The 22,734-nt window shown below is 38.4% G+C and overlaps 1 protein-coding gene across 1 annotated transcript in view; it reads left to right on the plus strand.

The window, feature by feature from the left end:
• The first annotated feature begins 2,277 nt into the window (after positions 1 to 2,277).
• Positions 2,278 to 22,734, plus strand: part of MMP16 (matrix metallopeptidase 16) — a 163,595-nt gene continuing 143,138 nt past the window's right edge. Inside the window, exon 1 of the mRNA XM_005517044.3 lies at positions 2,278 to 2,653. Within this exon, the coding sequence (XP_005517101.1) occupies positions 2,522 to 2,653 (132 nt within the window). The 5' untranslated portion in view covers positions 2,278 to 2,521. The remainder of the gene's footprint in view (positions 2,654 to 22,734) is intronic.

Here is a 22,734-nt window from a genome sequence, read left to right on the forward strand (position 1 = left end):
TAAGGAAAGTATAAAGTTAGTGTTTCCTTCATACCAGTTCCAGTGATGAATTTACAGTAATAAAAGGAAAGAAATTACTGCATTACTTTTGCTAGAAGTAAAGAAGTTTACTAGATCTCATAATACAATCCACTTCCCTAAGAATAGAGAGGTTAACTATAATAATCTTGCCTATCAAACCTACATATGGAAGAGATTCCACACTTCTACTATGTAGCTATCTTGTTCCAAATGCTAAATTTAGGACACTATTGTTCCAGTATATATAAAAACATATATATTTCAGTATATAAACTGTAACACTTCATAAAGTTTTGTCCAACACTGACATTTTTTTTCCCAGAAAGAATGAAATATTTCTGTCCTTTTCACAGCAACACTTACCACTTTAAGAGATCATTTACTTCTATCTTCTTAAACAAGTGTTCTTTCAACTTCTACACCCATCTCTAACTTTCTACCTCTTCTAATATTTTGTAATTTTCTTCTGGACTGTCTTCAACTTCAGACTAAACACAGTTGGCTTCATCAACCCATTGCAAAAAGATAATTTGTCCTGTCAAACGTACTGCACACCTATTAATACACTCCACAGTGATGCTGTCTTTTTTCTTTAATGGTAGCACATTGCTGACTCATTACATTACAGCCCCCAGATTATTTTCTTTAGTGCTGTTATTTTGCCAGTATCCTTTGATTTTACTTTTTAATTTTTCTTCCCAAATATAATTTGCATGCGTCAGTATCACGTTTTCTCCTGCTTCTTCCAAGACATTTCTTTAACTTGTGCTTAATTATTCATTTCTTTAATTTGACTTCCCATATTTGTCACCAAAGTGCCAACAGGTCCTTTTAGCTTGCTGACAACTCTGTATAATAATTTCATCATTCACATCACTAAGGATCAGAAGAACAGAATATGCCTTTAGATCAAGCACTTAACATGGAAAAAGTATATCACATAAGGAATTCTGCTTAAACAGGATTACTTTTGATTAGGCACGCCATGACTTCTTCACGTAACTGCCTTACTCTTAAGATACCAAATAATGGACAACCTAATACACTCCTATATTCTGCTACTAGATGCTATCAAAATTGTGTACATCTAGACTGCGTGTCTTTTAATTTCAGACACTGGCCTCAACTACCAGACTGTGGAAGTTTCACATCGGGTAGTCTTCTACTTCCTGTTTGTCCCATATAATTATCGAGTATCTTTGCATATTTTTTGATAACCAAACAAAAAAAAAAAAAATAAGCTTAGAATTTTAAATTCCTTTTTTTTTTTTTTTTTCTTTTCCAGTAAACTTGGAGTTTTTAGGGTTTTTTTCCCCTCCCCTTTTTTCCCCGAGATGCATTATTGCAATATCATGTCCACTGATGTTATGCATCACCTCACCTTCCTTTCACTGGATGACATATCAAAGGGCAGCATAAAAAGTCCCCTTAACCATTAAATGACTGCAAGAGTAGTTCATCTGCCGTAATCACAAAGCATTTTGAATACGCCAATATCCAGCATGAAGTTAGTCTGTGCTACAGTATTTCACACGCTGCTCTCCCTTAAGTGCATGGCCCTGTTTTCGGACGCATTCAGCGATTTTCACCACCCAAGCAGCACCGCGGGCAGGGGAGCGCGGAGTTCCCCGGGCACGGGCACCGCGCTGGCGCCCGGGGGCAGCCGCGGGCGGCTCGGGGCGCGGAGCCTCCCGTGAGGAGAGCGGGGAGGCTCCGGCACTCGTGCGGCTCCTGGGGACAGGGCCGCGGGGAAGGGCCGCGGGCTGCTCCCGGGCCGCCGGTCCCCAGCAGCCGCCCAAGGAGGCTCCGGGCCGGGGCCCGGCGAGCGCGGCCGCGCGGCGCTGGCGCGCCGGGGCCGCCTGGTGGGGCCGTCGCCTTTAGGCCGCCTACGGGGCGGGGCCATGTAGGTTTCGGCTGAACATTCTGGAGTGGAGGGGAGCGGCGGGGGGCGAGGCGAGGCAGGGCACAGAGCCGAGCCAAGCCGAGCCGAGCCAAACCAAGCCAAGCCGGGCCACGGCGGGGAGCCGAGCCGGGCCGAACCGAACCGGGCCGGGCCAGGCCAGGCCACGGCAGGGAGCCGAGCCCAGGCGAGCCAGCCCGCCTTCCCCGGGAGGAGGCGGAGGCTGAAGGGGAGGAGGCAGGAGAGGAGGAGGAGAGGCGGAGGAGGTGGAGGAGGCGGGAGCGGAGGGAGGACACGGGGAGGCGGCTGCTGCTGCTGGGCAGAGAGGAGTCGTGCAGGAGCAGCGACCGCACTCGGACGCCACATTCCCTCTTTACGGGGCTGGTGGTGAGGATGAGCGAGAGCTGACCCTGCCGCGCCGCCGCCTGTGCTGTGAAGTGTCTGCTCCTCCTCCTCCTTCTCTTCCTCCTCCTCCCCGGCTGTGGGTGAACCTGCGCTACGGGCTCTTCACCGACACGGGGGAGGTTGGTTTGTTTGTGCATTTGTTTAAGGCAAAGAGAGAGAAAGAGAGATCTCCCACCCGCTGAAGGACAGTTCACTATGATCGTACTCGCATCCAGCACTGGAAGCCGGTTGGATTTCGTGTCTCAGTCCAGGGTGTTTTTCTTGCAAACCTTCATTTGGATTTTATGTGCTACAGTGTGCAAAGCGGAGCAGTATTTCAATGTGGAGGTAAGATCAGCCGGATGCGTGTGCGAGCGTGTGTGCTTCCCCTTCTCTCTTTCCTCCCTTCCCTTTTTTTATGTCCCTCAAATCAAATAGCCAGCCAGCCATGTCTTCCAGCAGCCAGGGCATACGTCTGTGTAGGCTTTCCTTCCAGCAGCCGGTAGCTAGCTCCCCTCCCCGCGCTGCCCCGCCTGATGGATGCGTTCGAGCCGGAGATCCCGTTATCCCGGCAGCGCGATGCCGGGCGCTGGAGCGCAGCCCGCGGGGGACGGGAAACCCTCACCCGGGCACGGAGGAAACCCGGAGCGCACTATGTACATGCAGCTCAGGAAAGGTTCTCGGAATGTCTTGGATTTAGTATACCGCTGTATTGCTGAGTTTTCCCAGCCTTTTTTGGTTTGGTTTGGTTTGGGGTTTTTTCCGAAGTAGAATGAATGAAAGAGCGTTATGGGGACAGGAGGAAGGAAAGTTGAGATTTTTGGCACGTTTCTTTGTGGTAGAGTATCTGAAAAAAAAAAATGAGATCTTTTTCCTATGTAGATGTAAGAAAAAGAGTTGCCACTAGAAATAGTGAAACAAACGGCATAAAGGTGCAACTACAGCTTGGAAGTTAGGGGGTGTGGAGAACAGGAAAACAGTATTTTTCTGAGAGAAAATGAAGATTAAAATCTGGAGATGCCAAGATGGAGCAAATCCAGAGAGTTTACACTCACAGTGGCCATCCATTTCCAGTCACCTTTGTCTACACTCCCAGTTTTCCCATTAGGAGTTTTTACATAGTGCTTTCACATAACTAAACTAATGTTTCTTTACTGACTTTTATCATCTTTGCATATAATCTTTACTCCTTTTTCTCCATCCTGTCACTCTGTTTGTTCTGCTATGATCCCCTGCTTTGCTGCAATGTGATGTGTCTATTTCCTTCTTCTTTTCCTTGTCAATTCAACTTACTGATTTTTCATGTTAAGTCTCTGTGATTTATGTGTGCTCTCTCAACTTCTTATATGTAATTCTGGTATTCTGTTAGATTGCTCTGTACCCTCACTTTCTTCTGTCCTGCCAACCCCACTCAAAACTTTTTGCTGCGCCCATACACCAGCCTTCCTTGCTTTATAGTTTCTTTAGTCTCCTAGGTTCCCAACATTTTTTCTCTCAGAAAAATGAAGTCTGTGTCCCTGTCTCACACACATATGCACACTTGCTTGTTTTATATGAGCTCTTGTTCTCACTCAGTGACACACATTCTTGCTCCTTTCTCTGACAAGATTGCTCATGCAGATCCTCCTCTGTTCCTAGACTGTGTAAAGTTCTTACCTGTATGTCTTCTCCCTCTGTCTCATGCAAGATCACAACAAATGTATAAAGAATCCACATTTTATTTCTCCATGTCTGTTTTCATCCTATTCTTTCCTTCTCTACAGGCAGTTTACTTTGCAATTCTCTCAGCTTAACAACATTCATCCATTGATTCTTTCTTTGATGTCTATCTCTCCAGATAGTATTGTCTTTTTACTCTGTCATTAAAATCTCTCCTGATTATAAATTCAAGCCTTTTTTCTCTGTCATATATGCTCTAGTCACTCATTTGATCCTTATCACAAACGTGCATCTCTGCTTTTGTTGGATTGTAAGGTCTTTGGAGCAGTACTCATACTTCTCACGTGTTTATCTGGTGTGTACCATGCTCTGGAGTACGATTGTGAGACTTCTGCTATATGAATATTAGAGCTGCATATTTAAGAGCACACACTGACGTTTTATCCTTCTGCTCATGTCCTCAGCTGCCTTCTTTACTGATGAGCAGGGGAAGAAGCGTGGAAGAGAGGAAGTTGCTCTCTGTATCCTCCCCATGCTTCACAGGCTGGCCCCCTGCAGAGTATAGGGATGAAATTCCAGCGACAGAACTTTCTCCTCCCACAGCAGTCTGCTTTGCTGGCATCTGGCTCTGCTGGAGAGACGGGCGGCAGATGGAGCTAGTGTGGGAGGAGAAAAAGATTGGTTTAGTCAAGTGGAATATGAACAGGAGGCCAGCTCCAGTCAGGAGGAGGTTTTCCGAGGAAAGAAGGGAAACACTTTCATTTTTGCCACCTCTTCCATATGGGAAGCAGCACATTTTTAGGGTAAAGGCAATATCAGGAGCAAGAAACACTGTTAGATGGAATGAAGTGGCATGTGTGTGTGATGAGGGCAACATATTTCTCCTTTTTGAAATATGCCATCTTCTGCTCTTCTTTCCAGGCCTTCTGAAAACAAGGAATGTTATCATATGCCAATGCTTCTAGTCTTTTCATATTTAAGTCTTTGAGTCTCACATTGCTGCGAGCCAGAAGCGTGTTCCAGGGGATTGCTATATTATTTGAGAGTTGTCCTAATATGGGGCTTTTTCCTAGGTCACTGCCTTTGACCACTGCTGGTGACATGGTCCTGGCCTAAATGAACCTCAGATTTGCCCCAGAACAGCCATTGCTGTGTTCACATTGTTGGATAGTGCTGAAAATTCAATTTTCTTTTTGCTGGGAACAGCAAAGGCTAAAAGCAAGGGAAATTTGAGGCAAAGGACTTGGCAACAGCAAGTATGTATTGTGCTGTAAAACTCTGCATGTCAGCACAAGTGCATAAAGCAGTTGTACTTCAGAGTAAATTGTGAAAATATGACAAAGATTTCTTATGACAATAAGTATGCAAAGTAGGCTTCAGGAAAGAAGTAGTGTACATATAGTTGAATGAAATGTCATTGAAAAAAAGTGCTTAGAATGTTTGGAAAGCAGATTTACTTTTCATTCTTTCTTGTCTTTAAATAAAATACAAATAATACCTGTTGAACATTATAAAATGTGGAGATGATTTATTTCCTCTTGTTCTGTCTTGTTTAATCCACTTTCCTGATTGCTAAGTAAAATCTGTGCAGTCTTGTTGAATTTTTTGGTTGCTTTGTTTGTTTCAGTGCTGTGAGTCAGGGCAATTCTTAAGAGATACTGCTGTAGCTCAAATACATTAAATAATAATATTTCCTTTTAAAACTAAAACACAAAGCTGAAATTTACAAGCTAGTATGAACATTTCTGTTCCTTATAATTTGCTTGTCTCTCCATAAAATTTCTTTTAGCCAAACAACTGAATGGAGGAATTCCTCAACCTTCCAGTGGTAGCTGAATTCAGCTGTCCATCCTGAAACTGTATTCATGTATACAGTATTTCATGTAGTAGACACAGCAGAGTAGGATTCAGGTCATGGAGTATGGTACGTAAGAGGGGCACACTTGCACTCTATACTGGTGAAAGTTTTGTGCTGAAGCTTCATGAGAGATGGTTGTAACTGATACGTTAAGAAATCACAATGAAATTTAGGAATCACTTAGTTGTATGTGAAGGAAGCTTTTTAGCATTAATTTTCAAAGTTCATTGATTACCAGTAGCATTTTTGTGAGACTTTGTTTCTGACATCATGAGAAAAACTAAGGACTACGCTTTTAGCTCCCTCTTTTGGAGCTGAACTATTGGTCCAAAACAGTAACTTCATTAAGTATATTAGTGAAAGACTATGTTATCAATATTTTCAACTATTTCTGTACACTACCAGGGGCAGATGTCCATCATTAGGATAGTGAATGGAATAATAGTTACGAAAAGAACATTCCACGTATAAAACTGAATCAAACACATAGAAGCTAATTGTTACTAAAAAGTGATAAAGCAACAAACTACCTTCTTCCCCCAACTGGGCTCCTTACTATAGTAATAATATTTTGTGTGGCTCAATTTGTGTGTTACTGAGAGTGTCTACAGATGGTATTTCACAAGTATCATCCATCTAGTGTATATATATATATCTATATTTGCTCTCCTAAACTAAACAATATCCCACTGTCTGAGCTGGTATTGTTCTGCAAATTTATCTCCCAATGTACTTGAATAATAAGTATGTTTATATTTAATTAACTATTAAATATCCAATATAAAAAAAATGAAAACAAATGTTTCCATTTTGTTACGGGAAAAATGAAATATTGAAAATATTGAAACAATGAAATATTGAAACAAAAATACCTTGATCCAAAGACAGGATCAGCATGCACCTAGAATATGGCTGATCTCCGGAACATAATGCTGCTTACTCTTAACTCAGATGATTATCTGCCTAAGCCCTATCGAGGAAAGTGTTTTTAGAATTCCACATAGTTTCATTGACTGTATCTGTGATGTGGGAAATACAAGAGAGAAAGCATGCCTCTCTCTCTCATCTCTCTCCTCAGACTGGCAGCTTTGCTGATTTTCTCCTTCTATTGCTAAATGTATAGACTTGAATCCCTAGAGGATGTCTTAAAAGGACTCTTATTTTAATGTGAGCAGATCTTTAAAACAATAGTCATCTCCCATTTTCAAAAGTGGGATTGCATATTGTGGAACAAAACACAGTGGAATCCAAACTTCAGAAAAATAACATCAGTTTCCTCCACTGTAATAAGTTTCTGAGAACCCCATTGTTTTCATTGTTAATAAACTTTACAATTAGCCTCCAGCTTCTGCTAAATAGTAAGGCATGACCTTTTATTCCATAATCTCTTAGTCTTCTAGACTTAAAACCAGACCAGTTTCATTTTTCAGCCGGCAACTGGAAAGGAATAAACATTTGGGAGTGGAAAAAATCCTCCAATATCACCTTTACATACTTTTGAACTGGTAGACTTGGTTGTGAGATTTATAGGCACAACACAATACTTTTCTAGTTCATTAAAATGCAAGCTGAAAACTACAGCAAAGCAATTAAGGTAGTTTTGGTATCAGTAGAACCATGTGTCCTAACAGGAATTTACAGGATCTTCTGCATTGCTTTAAGCTACAGTCAGTATGCATGATTCTCAATTACTTAAATTCTGAAGCTCACTCTTGCATAGGATATCAAGATGAAATGAACTGGACTTTTGTTCGAATAAGGAGTTCAAACTGAAATTGTTAAAAAGATGGAGAGGAGTTACTGAATCAGGTGAAGAAGATGATTAGTGGACGAAATATTAGTTAAGGAAAACGCAGATATAATGTGGTGTATTTCGTATTTGCTTATTCATGAAAAACAGATACAAAGAAAAATCCCAAATAAAGGTCTCTGGTGAGCAGATATCTAGATAAAGGAAAATAATTGGAAAATTATGTGTCTGGTGGTAGGCAACAGAATGCTTTTCTATGAAAGAAGGAGAATACCTACTATATAAAGAACTAGCTTTCATTTGATATGAAGAAATACATGTGAAAAAATACTACTTAGTTGTTAGAGTGCATTTTCTACTGTAAAGTGGGCGATTATTTTGTGCTACTGACGTTGGAGGGAAGTTCACGTATTCTGTTGCCTGTATTTTTTTCAAAGACAGGTTGGAAGGATGGTGCCTGTTCTTCTTGTTCACTGCTGACATAGTATGTAATACCTAGGTACAAAACATATTTGTTTATTATTATAGTTCAACTTGTTTTCCTGTTGCAAATTTTTATCAGTTTAGAGTTTAAGCATCACAGCTATTAGTGAATTTCAATTCTACTAAAGAAAAGAAATAAAATGGTTAAGGAGATTTATGTAATCACCTTATGTAGTGCAAGGTAAAACTACAAAAACATGTTCCTAATGTTTTCTGACATGAGAGCTTACTAAAATAAATACAAAATTTATTAGCCCACCAGTAAACCTTGAACAAGCCCAAGCTCTCCCATTCCATTATTTTGAAAGCATAATGTAAAACTCCTGCAGAACCATTCATTGTTTCTTCAAAGTGGATATACTGTGTTCTTTAACTGGTTTAAGATTTATGTTGCTCTTTGTCAGTTTTATTTGAATCCATCTAAAAGGTCAGTGCTTGCTCTAGGCACCTCAGCTTTGCTTATGCACTCAGCAAGACTGTGTTGTAAGAGTTTATAAAGATAGAATGTGGTATTATATAGATTTTAAAGCATTTCAAAGTGCATCTGTTTTTAGTATTTTAAAGTCTGTCTCATCCTTGTACTTTACTGAATCATCATTTTATGATGTTAAACATTGCAGGATTTTGTGTTGATACTATTTGAAGATCCTTAAGGGAACAGTGTAACATTAAAAAAAAAATAATTAATTACCCTATTTAAATTGCTTAAATATTCTCAGCTCTCTATTTCAGATTCCAGTTTATTGCCTTTTTGCCATCCTCAAACTGCACTGTTGACCATAATCTGAAGGAGCAGGTTGAGTCTGTTTAATTTGTTATCTGTGATATGTCAAATGACAGATTTGGTTTCATTCTGTATGAGGAAGGCCAGGATTAGTGCTGCAAACATGATTTTAGTTGGCACTGAAATGGATCTGAAAAATAATTATGATTAGAGCTTTATCCTTTAAAGAGAGGTCATGCTATTTGGGACCTTTATTTATTGGTTACCTGGCAACTGTTCATTCATGTTCCTGTTTATCATCATTCATTGTAAGCATCTTTGGTGTACACTAAGAGCAATTAAGTGGCAACACTTTATTTCTTTAATAAATTAGATTTGACATAAATTACAGATAAAGAAAAAAAAAATTCAGTGGTTTTACTTATTAACCAAAACTGTTGGTACAATGTTTCTTTGCTTATTAACATCTAGTTTACACCAGCTGAGGAGTTCAGCTGTAATAGTAATGTTTCTAGCATACCTTTTGAGGTATTACAGCACATAATTGACTTAGGGGCTTGTTCAGGTATTTTTGCCATGCTTAGAAACTCCTGTTAATTTCAAGATCAAGGCTTCAGGGTTCTAGGAAACTTATGTCCTGTTGATTTCAGAACTTAATACTAGGCAATCCAATCTCAAATATTGAAGCTTGAACCCAGTCATTGGGAAAGTGGTTTCACATTCTAGAGTTAAAACTGCTGTGCTAGGAGATGTGCAGGTGAAGCAATAAGAAGAACATTAAAGTCACTTGATGCTTTCTCTCTGTAGAATAGCAGTTTTTATTACACTGTGAAAAAAACATAAAGCATGTTATTCAACAATTGCTTTGTGACAATGGATGAAAATACTTTGCTCTCATTAATTCATTATGAATCATATCATGATTAACCCTTGTGTGGAATAGCAGTGTGGAATGAGACCGCTGAGTTCTGGACTATTTGTAGAAGATGTCTTTGTAAAGAATATTGAAGAAAATTCCTTATGGCTGCATCTTAAAAGAGCATCTACACTGTGTGGCCAGGGTAGTAGTAGATTTATATATCTGCTGCTACCACATGCTAGGTTTGCCTCTACTCTGGTTGGCACAGTGCTTTGGAAAAGAGGCCATCTCTATTCACATGGATGATAAGAATGCTATCAGGAGTAGTCAGCATAGACTTACTCAGGGTAAATCATGCTTGACCAGCCTGATTGCCTTCTGTGATGAAACAGCAGCCTGGATGGATGAGGGGAGAGCAGAGGATATTGTCTTACCTTGACTTCAACAAGGCTTTCAGCGCTGTCTCTCACAATATCCTCATAGGCAAACTCAGGAAATGTGGAGTGGGTGAGTGGACAGAGAGGTGGTTTGAGAACTGGCTGAACAGCAGATCCCAGAGGGTGGGACAGTAATCAGTGGCACAGGGTTTGGTAGGAGGCCTGTCACTGGTGGTGTCCCCCAGGGTTCAGTATGGGCCCAATCTTGTTTAACTTTTCACCAATAACTTGGATGAAGGGGCAGAGGCCTCCTCAGCAAGTTCCCCAAGAACACGAAGCTGGGAGGAGTGGCCGATACCCCAGAGTGTTGTGCAGCCCTTCAGAAGGACCTTGACAGGCTGGAGAGATGGGCAGAGAAGAACCATCTGAAATTCAGTGAAGGTAAATGCAGAACCCTGCACCTGGGGAGGAATGACCTGCACCAGTACAGGCTGGGGCTGACCTGCTGGAAAACAGCTCTGCAGAGAAAGACCTGGGGATCCTGGTGGACAGCAAGCCATCCATGAGCCAGGAGTGTGTTCTTGTGGCCAAGAAGGACAAAGGTACCCTGGGTTGCCAGGAAAAGCATTGTCAGCAGGTTGAGGAGGTGATCCTGTCGCTCTACTCAGCCCTAGTGAGGCCACATCTGGAGAGCTGTGTCCAATTCTGGGCTCCTCTGTACAAGAACATCTCTCCTGCAATAACAGGCTGAAGGATCTGGGCCTGTTCAGCCTTGAGAAGAGACGACTGAGAGGGGATCTCATCAATGTCTATCAGTCTCTGAGGGGAGAGTGTCAAGACAATGAAGCCAGGCTCTGCCCAGTGGTGCTAAGAAATAGGACAAGAGACAATGGGCAGAAACTGGAACACAGGAAGTTACACCTGAATATGAGTTCAGAGCTTCTTTACTCACACTGGAATGGGGTATGGAGTCTACTTCACTGGAGATATTCAAGAACCATCTGGATGCAATCCTGTACCATGTGCTCAGGGATGACCCTGCTGGAGCATGGAGGTTGGACCAGATGAGCCACTGTGGTACCTTCATCCCCTGACCCATTCTGTGATACTGAGAAAGAATGTCCCTCTGGGACTGATGCCCTCTTCTTTGAGCTTCTGATTGTATTAACTCATGAGTACTCATCATGTCATGACACGGTTAGGGGGAGCAAAGTAACTGCTGTAAGACAAATCTGTATCAATTTTCATCAGGTTTTTCCACTCATGGGGATGTGTTGGTAATACATGAAGATTATGTTGTGTGTTTTCTCCCGAATACAAAACAGTTGAACCGGTTTCAAAGCTGTGTAGATAATTTGAAAAGAAATGCTATCCTCAGAAAATCTGGTCTTTAGTATTTTTTTTCTCATGATATTGTAGAGGAAAAGCTGTTTTATTTCATTGGTACTGTTCACTTTTGCTGGGATATAATCACAAATTCACTTACAGGTGTGAAACAGATGTTGGCAAGGGAAAGACTTTCTTAGAAAATAACCAGCTGAAAGGCAGAAAGAAAATTGTCAATGTCTTAAAACATAGATAGTAAAACAGAAAAACAAGCCTCTCTTTCAGTGGGGAGGAAGATACTTAATTTACATGTATTGGTGGATATTTACAAAGTGTACAACAGAGGACATTGCTTTCTTTTTGTATGGCATGCTGATCTGAAGGTGATGATCCTGTCACATTTTTACCTCAGACATTGGTTGTGTGATGCTCTTCTAGGAAATTGTTTTGACCCACTGTCTTTGCAGAGGAATTGACAGATTGTATCTGTCTGTGTTGTGGTTTATGTTTAATTGCAAGTGAAAGAAATGATCTTTCATGCAATAAAACGTATTATTATTATGAGAAATTATATAAATATATTGGTCACTGTACAGCATAATTTTGGTCTTGGCATGTTTTACTTGTCATTTACTTGACATCTTTACTTGTCATTACTTGTATATGAAATGCCAGCTTTGGAAAGGTCTTTATTATATTTTTCTCTATTGCATAAGTTTTTGAATATGTAGGGAAAAAGATGTGATGTAAGTGACTGAGGCATTTTGCTGGAGGGCTGAAGGTCCAGGTTGTGTGTCAGCTCTAGGATGAGTTTTCATATGGATCACGTAATTTATCCATCTTTGTAACCTAGCTTGCACAGATGTACGTTGAATTAAGTGAAGAGTGTTTACAGCCTTTTCCAATACATATCAAGAGCAATTGAAGAAAAGTGATGTAAAAGAGCCAGGAATATATCTTCATCCTTCCTTTATTTTGGGACTGTTTCATTTTTTTCCATAATGTGTAGTAGAGGAATATAATAAAATATAAATACATAATTTCAATTTAATAATTTGTATAATTGTGCTAGAAGTGAACATGTTCAAAAGAAAGTACCAGATAAAAAAAGATGAAAGACATGTTTATAACAGTTTGAACACTGTTTTCGATTTTTTTGTGGTTGTTTTTTAAAATTTTTGTTTGTTTGTTTTTGTTTGTTTGCTGTTTGTTTGTTTTGTTTTTGTTTTGGTCTTTTAGAATATGAGTACCAAAACTTGGTAGACAGCACTATTAGGATTAGGTGAAAGATGTCATTAGGTAACTGAAAGTTGAGAGCAGCAGTCTCTTTCAGAATGAAAGTTTGGATAATTTTTGTTACCCAAACGTATTCAAAATTATTTTAAATAAATGTAAAAGTCTTAGCAAATAAATCAGATCAAGTTTTGGATCAGATTGTAAATACCATACAATTCACAATTAAAAATTGTTCTGTTTTTGAGTGAATGTAACCTTAAATAAGTAAATTGTTCCACATACATTCATGCTTCTTTTTCATCACAATACCTAAGCTTCTCCTTTTGTGTTTGAGTATTTGTGGATTTTTGTGACATATAATAAAAGACACATTACTCCAGGAATTTAATATTTTATATTAGGCACCACTAAGAAGCAGCCATACTGCTCACATATCCCTGGATGTTAAGAACTTAATGGGGAGAGGATAAGGTAAATAAGATTTGCTGTGATGATATGTTAAGTACGATAAAGTGGAAACTTAATCTTTTTCCTCCCTTCCCTCCCTTCTCTTGCTCTCTCTTTTCCTTTTCCCTCACTTTGTCTTCCTACAGACCATTACCTGTAGCCCACTAACATCATCAACCATTACTGAACCATAGAATCCGAAATATTAGAGATAGGAAAGACTCATCAAAAACCTATTTCTCTGCCAGTGCAGGATTGCTTAATAAATCAATATAGCAAATATAGCTGGAGATTGTCAAATTTTAAAATCCACCATGGAGGGACTTCCAAATTTTGAATTAAAAAACCCAAACATTATAAAAGTACAGTAGGGAGTACAGCAATGGAAGAATTTTCTTATATATATATATATATGACATATAATTATCATATATATATATATTTTTTATTTTTTTTTTTTCATTTGGCTACTGGCAGCAGTTAGAAGTTGGCTCAGGTTAGGCAATTTCTGATTGTAAGGTATGGCTGTCCTATAATCCAAGATGACAGGAGCTGTATATGAGCATAAATGGCATGCACTGATTGGTAATTCATTGTATTTCTTTGGCTTAAAGAATGAAAAATAAAGGGCAGAGAGACTTAAGGATTGATTAATTCCATTTGAAATCCTTAGTTCCAGTGACATGGACCAACACTGCCTGATTTTAAAATATTTGTGTGTAGATTGCTGACAATCTCTCAGGAGGGCTTGATCAGTTTATGATTTTCTTGAAGTACTATGCCTTTTTCTATATAAGTATTGCTAACTAGTTCATAAAATTGGATACTAGTAGGAGTGTAATGGATATCTAGATACAATGTGTTGTTAGTTTGGTATTTCCCACATTTATATCATTAGTGTGGTCACGAACACAGACTTAAAGATGTCCATGACACTGGTGTCACAAAAGCCATGCTTTGCAAATGACTTATTACTTGCTAAATGAGGATCTCAAGTTATTTTGTGTGGGAAGGTTGAGTTTCTTTGCGCATATGCATCCTCATGATGAGATTTGTGCAGGATGATTTGCATGAGGTATATTTTTCTGCATGTGTGCAAGCTTCAGGGTTAGATGGGAAAGGGATTCAGTTAAAGAGAACAGTACTTAAATTTAAGTGTTCAAATGTTCTGTACGTGTTCCCTACATATTAGTGATGTTCTGATGCCTGCAATCAATGAAACAGGGAGCCAAGCAACCAGTTAATGCATATCAATTCAACCCACCAGTTAATGCATGTTTTAGAGTAACTTGAAGTATTTTTAACTCTTCTGTTGGTATTGACCAGAAATGTGATTAAGTTGCTCACATGTGGGTATCGAGCACCTTTTAAGGTGCCCTTGGCCAAGATGAGCACAAGGCTGGCAGAAATAACATGGGACCAACAAAAGTTCCTCTTTAGGCTAGCAACAGGAAGCCAGTCTCTGTGTTCTAAATCACCTCATATGACTCTAGACACTTCTGTTTAGGTAACTAAAACCTGTTTCTCATTTCAAAAGATTAGACCCATATCTGTGGGGTCCCCAGGTAGACACCAGTGTTCCAATGTCATAATTTGGGGTTGAATGCCTTCCTTCTGTAGTGGTAGGATTCATTACACTTTGTGTAGGGACCTGTTGCTGTTTGGGCCATGTGGTCTGACTTGCTTTTCTCTAATCTCTCTCTAATATCTCTAGATATTGTTTTCAGAAAATCATGGGCCTCCTAAAAAATCCAGTGATATATCTCCCATCCTGTGGATAATGTAGTTCATCTTAGATCACATCAGACACCTGTACTCCTGACAAAACCAAGAATAGAGCTCCATCCTTATGTCACTACAATTTTTACCCTGTCACTTTGATGCCTTGCGCACTATTAAATTTATTCATCCCTTAGTGTAGAAGGTTAACACTACCTCGCATCTTTGGATCTCATGTATTTTAAGAATTTAGTTAGGGATTTGAAGAACACAACATTTCTCTACTATAACAAGGCAGTTTTGCCTTCAACTGTAACGAGATCAGGCCTGAGCCTGTTCAAATCTATGTAAAACATGTTACCTAAGTCAGAGCAAACACTTATGGCAGGTTTTATTAATTTACTGCTTCTTACTATTATTTTGTCCCTTACCTTAAATGGTCTTAAAAGCTCTCTTTTCATCCTAAACTTACAAGCATCTAAACAGCTTGAGGGGAGAAAACAGAATGTTAAGCATTTTTATAAAAAAGAAGTGATAAAAAGATATATTTTAGAAGAATAAGTTCGCTAAGTGTCTATTGCCTGATAGACAATCCCAAAGAAGATAAAAATGAAAATGACATTTTAATAATTTTTTTTTGGCTAAAAGCCCTTAGCCTTCAAGAATAATTATCTTGTTTTCAAGTAATTTTGTTATGTAAAGCAAAATGGGGATTAAATCAACAGAAATTTACATTTCTGTGTTAATACCAGAATTTCGATCTTATCATAGGCAGGTATGTAATTTCATTGATTTATTTATACTACTTGCTTTAGGTCTTCAAAACAGTAATATTAACTGTGTCAGATTAAGAGTGTAACTGACTGTCTTGTATTTATAAATTTGCTTATTTTGTAAATCCAAAATTTGAAACACTTGTGTATGCTACCTGATATACTATTTAAATGGGCTTTCTGCTATCATGTAATTAGAGAGAGACTAGATCTGCTGTGGGTTTTTAAGTCTGCATTTGTGCAGAGAGAGTGACATATCTGCAATCTTTTAATCCAGAAGAGCTTCCTTTGTAATATAAAGCTCTACTCTTGTTTTCCACTCACTGGCTCATTTAGAGTGAAACAGTATTTTAGATCCTTTGTGAATAATTCCTTAATTTTTTCTGACTGTTGAGAGAATTCACTTTTTGTGCCAGCAGTCAAAGAAAGATATAATCATTGTTTTTCATAGATTAGTTGCTTAGATGCCATTTCCACTGAGATATTAGAGAATTTTTTTATATGCAAGATCTTCCTGAGGAGGTGATGTCAATTGAATTTGGACCAAAAGATTGGATTTGGATTCTATAGAAATATGTTCTTTCTCTAACTTTGCTCAAAATAAAGATTCTGGTTCATTAAAAGTTGGGGGGTTTTAATGTCTTTATGAATATTCACTTCCTTATGTAAATTTTCAACACCAGAGGAAATTATTCTTAAGGTGAAACTAAGCTTTTAAAATGTTGGAATAATACATTCTGGGATGTTTTGTAACCGTTACGAGTGATAATAGACAGGGGAGCCTCAAGCAATTATAGCTTTTCTTATGTTCCATCTCCAGTAACACAGTAGAGAAGTGCATCATGCCTGTTAGCTTTATCCTGATAGCTAGAAAAGGAAAAAGAGACTTTTTAACTTTAATTGTCCTGCAGTCTGAGGGCATTATAGGTTTTAGCTTGTGTTTGGAAATAAAATAGCTAAACTTGTGGTTGAAAATTGAGTAATGGTGTTTGGTGAAGTAACTAATAAAAAAAAAAAGTGGTTACTTTTTTAAATTTGAAACAAAGAATTCATAGAGTTGTTGAAAGATGCTTTCTTTTTCTGGAGCTCATATACTACCTATGTATCAGTGATAAGAAACTAGAGACAGGAAGAAGAAAGGGAATCCACCCATATTTAATTTGTTTTCTTTTTTGTAACTGTTATTTGTTTAATTATGTACTTATGAGTCTAAAAAAAAATATCTGGTGTTCATTGGGAAACTTAGATGAGACTCTGTCTTTATGGAATTGTTGAGATTGTGTTGTTAATTTCATTGCAGGGTTTTACTCCAAACTATTTGAAAATCAATGAATTACTAAGCATTTTGATTTAGTGAATTATGATAATGTATATCATAGAATCACAGAATGATCTGGTCTGGAATGAACTTTTAAGATTATCTAGTTCCAGCCCCCCCTGCTATGAGCAGGGACACCTTCCACTAGATCAGGCTACTCAAAGTCTTCCAGCCTGGCCTCGGAAGGTTTCAGGAATGGGACTTCCACAACTTCTCGCAGCAGCCTGTGTCAATCTCTCACCACTGGTACAGTGAAAAATTTCTTCATGACATCTGATCTAAACCTGCCTACTTTCATTTCAAAGTCTTTATCCTGTCACTACATACTTTTCTCAAGAGTCCCTCTCCAGATTACTTGTAGGCCCCTTGAGGTATCAGAATTTGGTTAGAAGGTCCCTGAATCCTTCTCTAAGCTGGGAATTTATATATTATAATATATATTTAATATGAATGTTTATTAAATATTTAAGATAAATATTGGTGTAAAAATCCATAGGGTTAGCCTAAATATAAGGGATTAAATGAGTACAGAAAGAACTGGAGGTATACAATCTAGTATAAGCTGAATCTTGTAGTTAGAAGAAAGTTACAAATCATTAGAGGGATGGTATTCTTGAATCACTTTTTGAAAAGAATAGTAGTGGGGTCATGCAGAGAAGAAAAATTAACTTGAGATGGCATCTAACTATTTAATGTGGGGGCTTACGGTGTATAAATTTACTCATCAGCAATAATGGACTGGATTCCTTCCTTGTTCTATACTTTGTCTTGACAGTAATTTCCTTATTCAGAGAGGCTGATAGCTCTACTGACAGCCATTGACTGTAATGTTTATTCTTCTGCATTAGTGTGTCTACCCTAAGAACCCTATAGCTATTGTATTAGACCAAAAATGTGAGCTCTATTGCATCAATACAGTTTTATGCTTCATTGCTTTTTGTCATTTACATGTTTCAGTCACCATGTGGGAAAGTCTCTTTTTTCCAACAACATTTAATTCAATGCTGAAAATTGTAAATAATGCCCGTGTAATCAACCATACTTGTTTGAAAACCATAAAAAAGGCTTTTAGAATATTTTTGGTTGTCTTCTTTTTGAGCTCTTGGGTACACTTTTTTTCTTTTTTCTTTTTGAAACAAGAATGACAAATTCACAGTTAAAGAAGAAACAGAATATTTTCATTTTATAGAGTAAGCCAAGTCTTCAAGAAGCTTTCCAAAAGTTTAACATGAAAGCTGTTTAGCAATAGCCACAACTTACTTCATACCTTTTTTTCTGTTTTGATTGTCTTCAAAATTGTATTTGCTTCTATTTTTGCTCCTGTTAAAACCTGCCACTTCAAAAGGTCAAAGTACTTCTAACTGCTAACAAACACTGTTTTTCATTATATGACAACTGTTAGCATTACACAATTTGCATAACACCTTTAAACTGTTTAACAGTAGCTAACTGGCTGACCTTATGCATCACTACGGCAGGGGATGCCTGTTTGATTCTTGGACTTAGATGCTAATTGTTTGTAGCTGCAGGGTCCGGGTAGTTCTCCTGAAATTTAGCTTTTATTTTTAAAGGTGTTGCAATTTCTCCAGGAGGTAAAGGAAAGCACAGATTTTACTGCTTTTAAACTGTGTGACTTTGTACTCTTGATTCAGTAAGTTATAGCATCAATGAGAGACAAAAATAGGGTTGAAAGTGAGACAGGACCAGTGTTGCAGAGGTTTGGGATTAGACCTTCAAAAGCAGCTTATTGAAGTACCAATATCAGTAGTGACATGCACTTCTAGTCACAAACTAACTTTAATTTTTGAGCTAAGGAGTTTAATTTAGAAGGGAGTATTTAAATACAAATTAATTTTTAGATGAATATTTAGATAATATAAATTCTGTGTTTTCCTATTTAATCTGGTCCTTTTTATTTTGTTGTTTTATTTATTTCACTCTGAGATATATGAAATTTAACAAGATAGGACTGCTTAGTAGCTGACTGCTTAGGTGATATTTTCACAAGGAAAATGCATTGATTGGTACATATTCAGTGAATATTGGTTGAAGGGGTGATAACAACACTATAGACAGTTGGCTACCAACAATATAAACTGAAACTTCAAAATTACCATGCTGATTGAATTCATGTCATGAATCAGGAGTTGAAAGTCAGAGGATGGCCTCTGGAAGGCCTGCTGATAGGGATTCTACTTGGTCAAGAATGCAGATGGGGAATTTAAAATTATTTTAACCATATACATTTATAATAGAGGGTATTTTAAATCAGCCACCTCATTTCTGTCCTACACTTCTGAAAACATTTCTTGGTAGAAAGGAGACAGCAGGTAATGAAATTCAAAAAGATAAAGAGAAACAGACTGTAATGTGTCAGAAAAGCAGTGGATAGTGTGGCTTTCAGTTTTGAAAAAACAGATGAGGTAATCTGTTGAGACTTCACACTTTGATTGTATTAATTGGGTTAGATTCAGCTCTTTAGCTGCAGTCCCACAAAAGATCTCTCTAAGGAGAAGGAGCACCCAAGTGTGGAGGTGAAAGAATAGAATCAGCTAAAGCAGAAACATTGTCACCTCTGATCATGACTGACACAGCTGGCTCTAGTGAAAGATTTCCGTGCAGTTTGTATGTTTGCAGTACCCTGTAAATTCTATTACATTGTAGATGTACATGTGTAGATTGTGGATGATGCAAATGTTGCATTGTCATCTCACAGTCTGGCCCGTGTCTTCGGGTAAAGTCTCACAGTGGATGAAATTTTGCTGGAAAATGTGTTCCTCTTTGGTGAGAAAACCAAAGGCCCTTTGAGGCATGTGGACAGTTGTATGCTGGTGACATGATTCCTGTCTGGAACATGATTCAGGGAATGGAAGAAACCAGTTCCTGGAGTCTATTCGGCTGAAGATGAGGTAAGTCATGAGAGCTTTCCAAGGCTCATCACTGTTTGGTACTTCACAAGACTGTCAAGGAAGAATGCCACTGAGAATTGATCTGTACTATATTTTTGGGAACCAAGCTGAGATTTTCTACTTGTTTTATGTGTTAGCAGCCCTCTGAACTCCTGTAGTAGCAATGGTGTAGCAATATTAGCCTTTAAGAACTATATTCAGAGTAGTGCTTAGAGCCTTCCTCTGCTTTATTCCTTTCCATTTCTCTTTATAAACCTCAGCCTAGTACACAACAGAGGACTTTAGCCTTGATCTGGGAAAGCATGCTATTGAGAACTGTTCTTAAGAAAGCTGGACCAGTCAGCATCTTGAAAGGAGAAAGCCCAGAGTGGCTTTTTGTCATTGATACTATTAGCTTGCTCTGATAGTCTGTGACATACTGCCTTCAGTATAAAATGTGTAAACAAAATCAAGCTATTGATACCTACTGGGCTTATTGCTCCTACACAAGTCAAATGTTTTCTCTTGATCTGACACCCTCCATTCTTGTTTTGAAAGCCACTTCTTAATCTCTGTGAGCAACTTCTCTAATGTTTGACCTTGTAGGTAAAACTGCTGTGTGATGCACCATTAACTGATTTGAAAGTGACATAAATAAAATGTTCATTGTGTAAAATTTATCTTTGTCATATCAGCAATACATACAGTGTTGCTGGTTTTGTTTTTGTTTTTTCTCAATGAATTTAAGTTACTCTGGCTGTTCTATGCTGCATACAATTTTAAAGTTTATACACTAGGCTGTAGAAAGTATTTACAATTTCTGTTCTAAAAGTGAAATCAGAGTTACTGGAATGCAGTTTTTCAGATCCTTCCTTGTTCTTTATGTAAATATAGTTATTATCATATATTTTTTTTCTTATTGCTTTTGAACATAATTTCTAAGTTTCTAAGTTTTTTTTCTTAAGATTTCTTTCTTCTGAAAGGATATTGAAAATACAGTGAGACTAGTGACAATGAAATCACTACAGTGAATATGTGTTCTGACTGAAAAAGCAGGAATTTTACTCTGACCTCTGTGTGCCTGTGGTTTCACCTGGAGCACTTCTATTACAGAGCTTTCAGTTCAAATGTGAGGGGTTATGTCTGAAGCTATGAATCCCCTGTGAGCAACTAGAGTGCTTCATGTTACTTTGCCCTTTGCTCTTTACTCCCAGGATTAGCTCTTACTAATCTTTATCAGTGCTGTAGCTTGAATGCTGCAGACTGTGGGGTACCTGTAATTCAGGAGAGTATTTCTTGCAGGATGATGATATGGCTGATAATTTTCTAGAAATGTTTCAAGTGTACTTGGCAAAGTTATCTTCAAGTCATTAAGATTGATTTGATTTGATTTGATTTTATTAGATTTGATTTAGAAAATATTAGAATGCAAGAAAATACCAAGTGAGGCAACACAACTGTTCGAGATGGGGAAACCTGATTAGGAATCCTTTTAATAAAGTGTCTGGAAATTTTCAAGGTAGTGTCTAAATTCGAGCCACTTAAAAATGTGGCAATTTATTATCAGTAGGTTTAACTTATCTATATCCACAAGTAGATATATACCAGATCACTAGAAATACTTTTCTTGTATTTCAGTACGATATAGAATGAGAACATGGTTTCTTGTTTCAATTTCACCAATTTGAGATTTCTCTCTCTTAAATTTGTTTATTCTGATCTGAATAATGACCAGCAGAACAAGGTGTAAATGTTGTAACTTTGACCTAGCATTTTTGCTTGAACTGATCCTGGGACAAATTATTTGCAGTTCCTTTTCACATGGATGAGTAGAGATAGATTGCACCGCTGCCTCTCCATTGGCATTAGCTGTTTTACTGCTTCTTTCTTTAGCCAAGGACCAGGTTAAGTGTTTCTTTTAAAATGTATGGTACACTCAGGACACTACAGCGATGTATAGTCTGTGATACTGATTGTGGTATGCAAGGGGTATCTGTCCTACAGTACAAAGTGAAACACAGATACTGTGAAAGTTGTTGATTCTACCTGCTGTGCCTCATACTTGATTTGGCTCCCTGACCCCAAAATCCCCAAATCCAAAGGCAGAAAATTAATATTTGTATGAATACATCCAAACCTACATCACTTTACTCCTTTTGGACAGAGATCTAGGAGAGATCCCTTCCTAACTTTAAAATCTGTTTTGCTGTATTTAATTTTGGTAGCCAGTCTAGCATTTTGTTAAGCAATTTTCTTGGTTTAACCTCAGGAAGCAGCTGAGCCCTACACATCTCAGTTTCACCACAGTAGGATGGGGGAGAGAATTGGAAGGGTGAAAGTAAGAAAATCCGTGGAATGGTGTAATGGCTGTTGTAGAGGTAAAGCAAAACCTGTGCAAATGAGGAGAGCTAAGAGGGTATTCACCACTTCCCATGGCTTAGCCATGCCCAGGAATGCCAGGCTCCATCTTGCATAGCAGTGACTTGGGGACTTGCCACAACTTTGAATGTCCCCCCATGGTGCCTTCTTCTCCCAGCTTTATATGCTGAATATAAAACTAAATGGCATGGAATATCGCTTTGGTCAGTTGGGGTCAGCTGTCCTGTACGCATCCTGTATTTTTATATTATTCCATATAAATGTGCCATTGTTCAAAATGCTTGACAAACATCATCAACCACATTCTCATAACAGTAGGAATGCTGAGTAAAAGTATTATCTCTGCACTTTTGTCGCTCTATTAGGAACGGCTGGGAATGAACGACACAAACTCTCTTGGAGTCGGTTAGGAGAATGTCTCGTAGTTTATTACTTCAGGTCTGTTTTATAGACTGGTACGTGAAAAGTACAGAAAGGAAACTCTTATTGGTTAGTAAACTACTACATTACCATCATTGGTCAGTGGGGTACACTACCCCCTGACTTTCTTCTGCAAAGAAAACAAGAGACAGAAAACAACACCTGCAAGGCTGTTTTCTGTCTTTGAGGATTGCTTTGAATCCTCCCATGAAT

This window comes from Pseudopodoces humilis, chromosome 1 (assembly GCF_049639895.1).
Source record: "Pseudopodoces humilis isolate 2021_Gansu_Grassland_sample_001 chromosome 1, ASM4963989v1, whole genome shotgun sequence".
NCBI classification, from domain to species: domain Eukaryota; kingdom Metazoa; phylum Chordata; class Aves; order Passeriformes; family Paridae; genus Pseudopodoces; species Pseudopodoces humilis.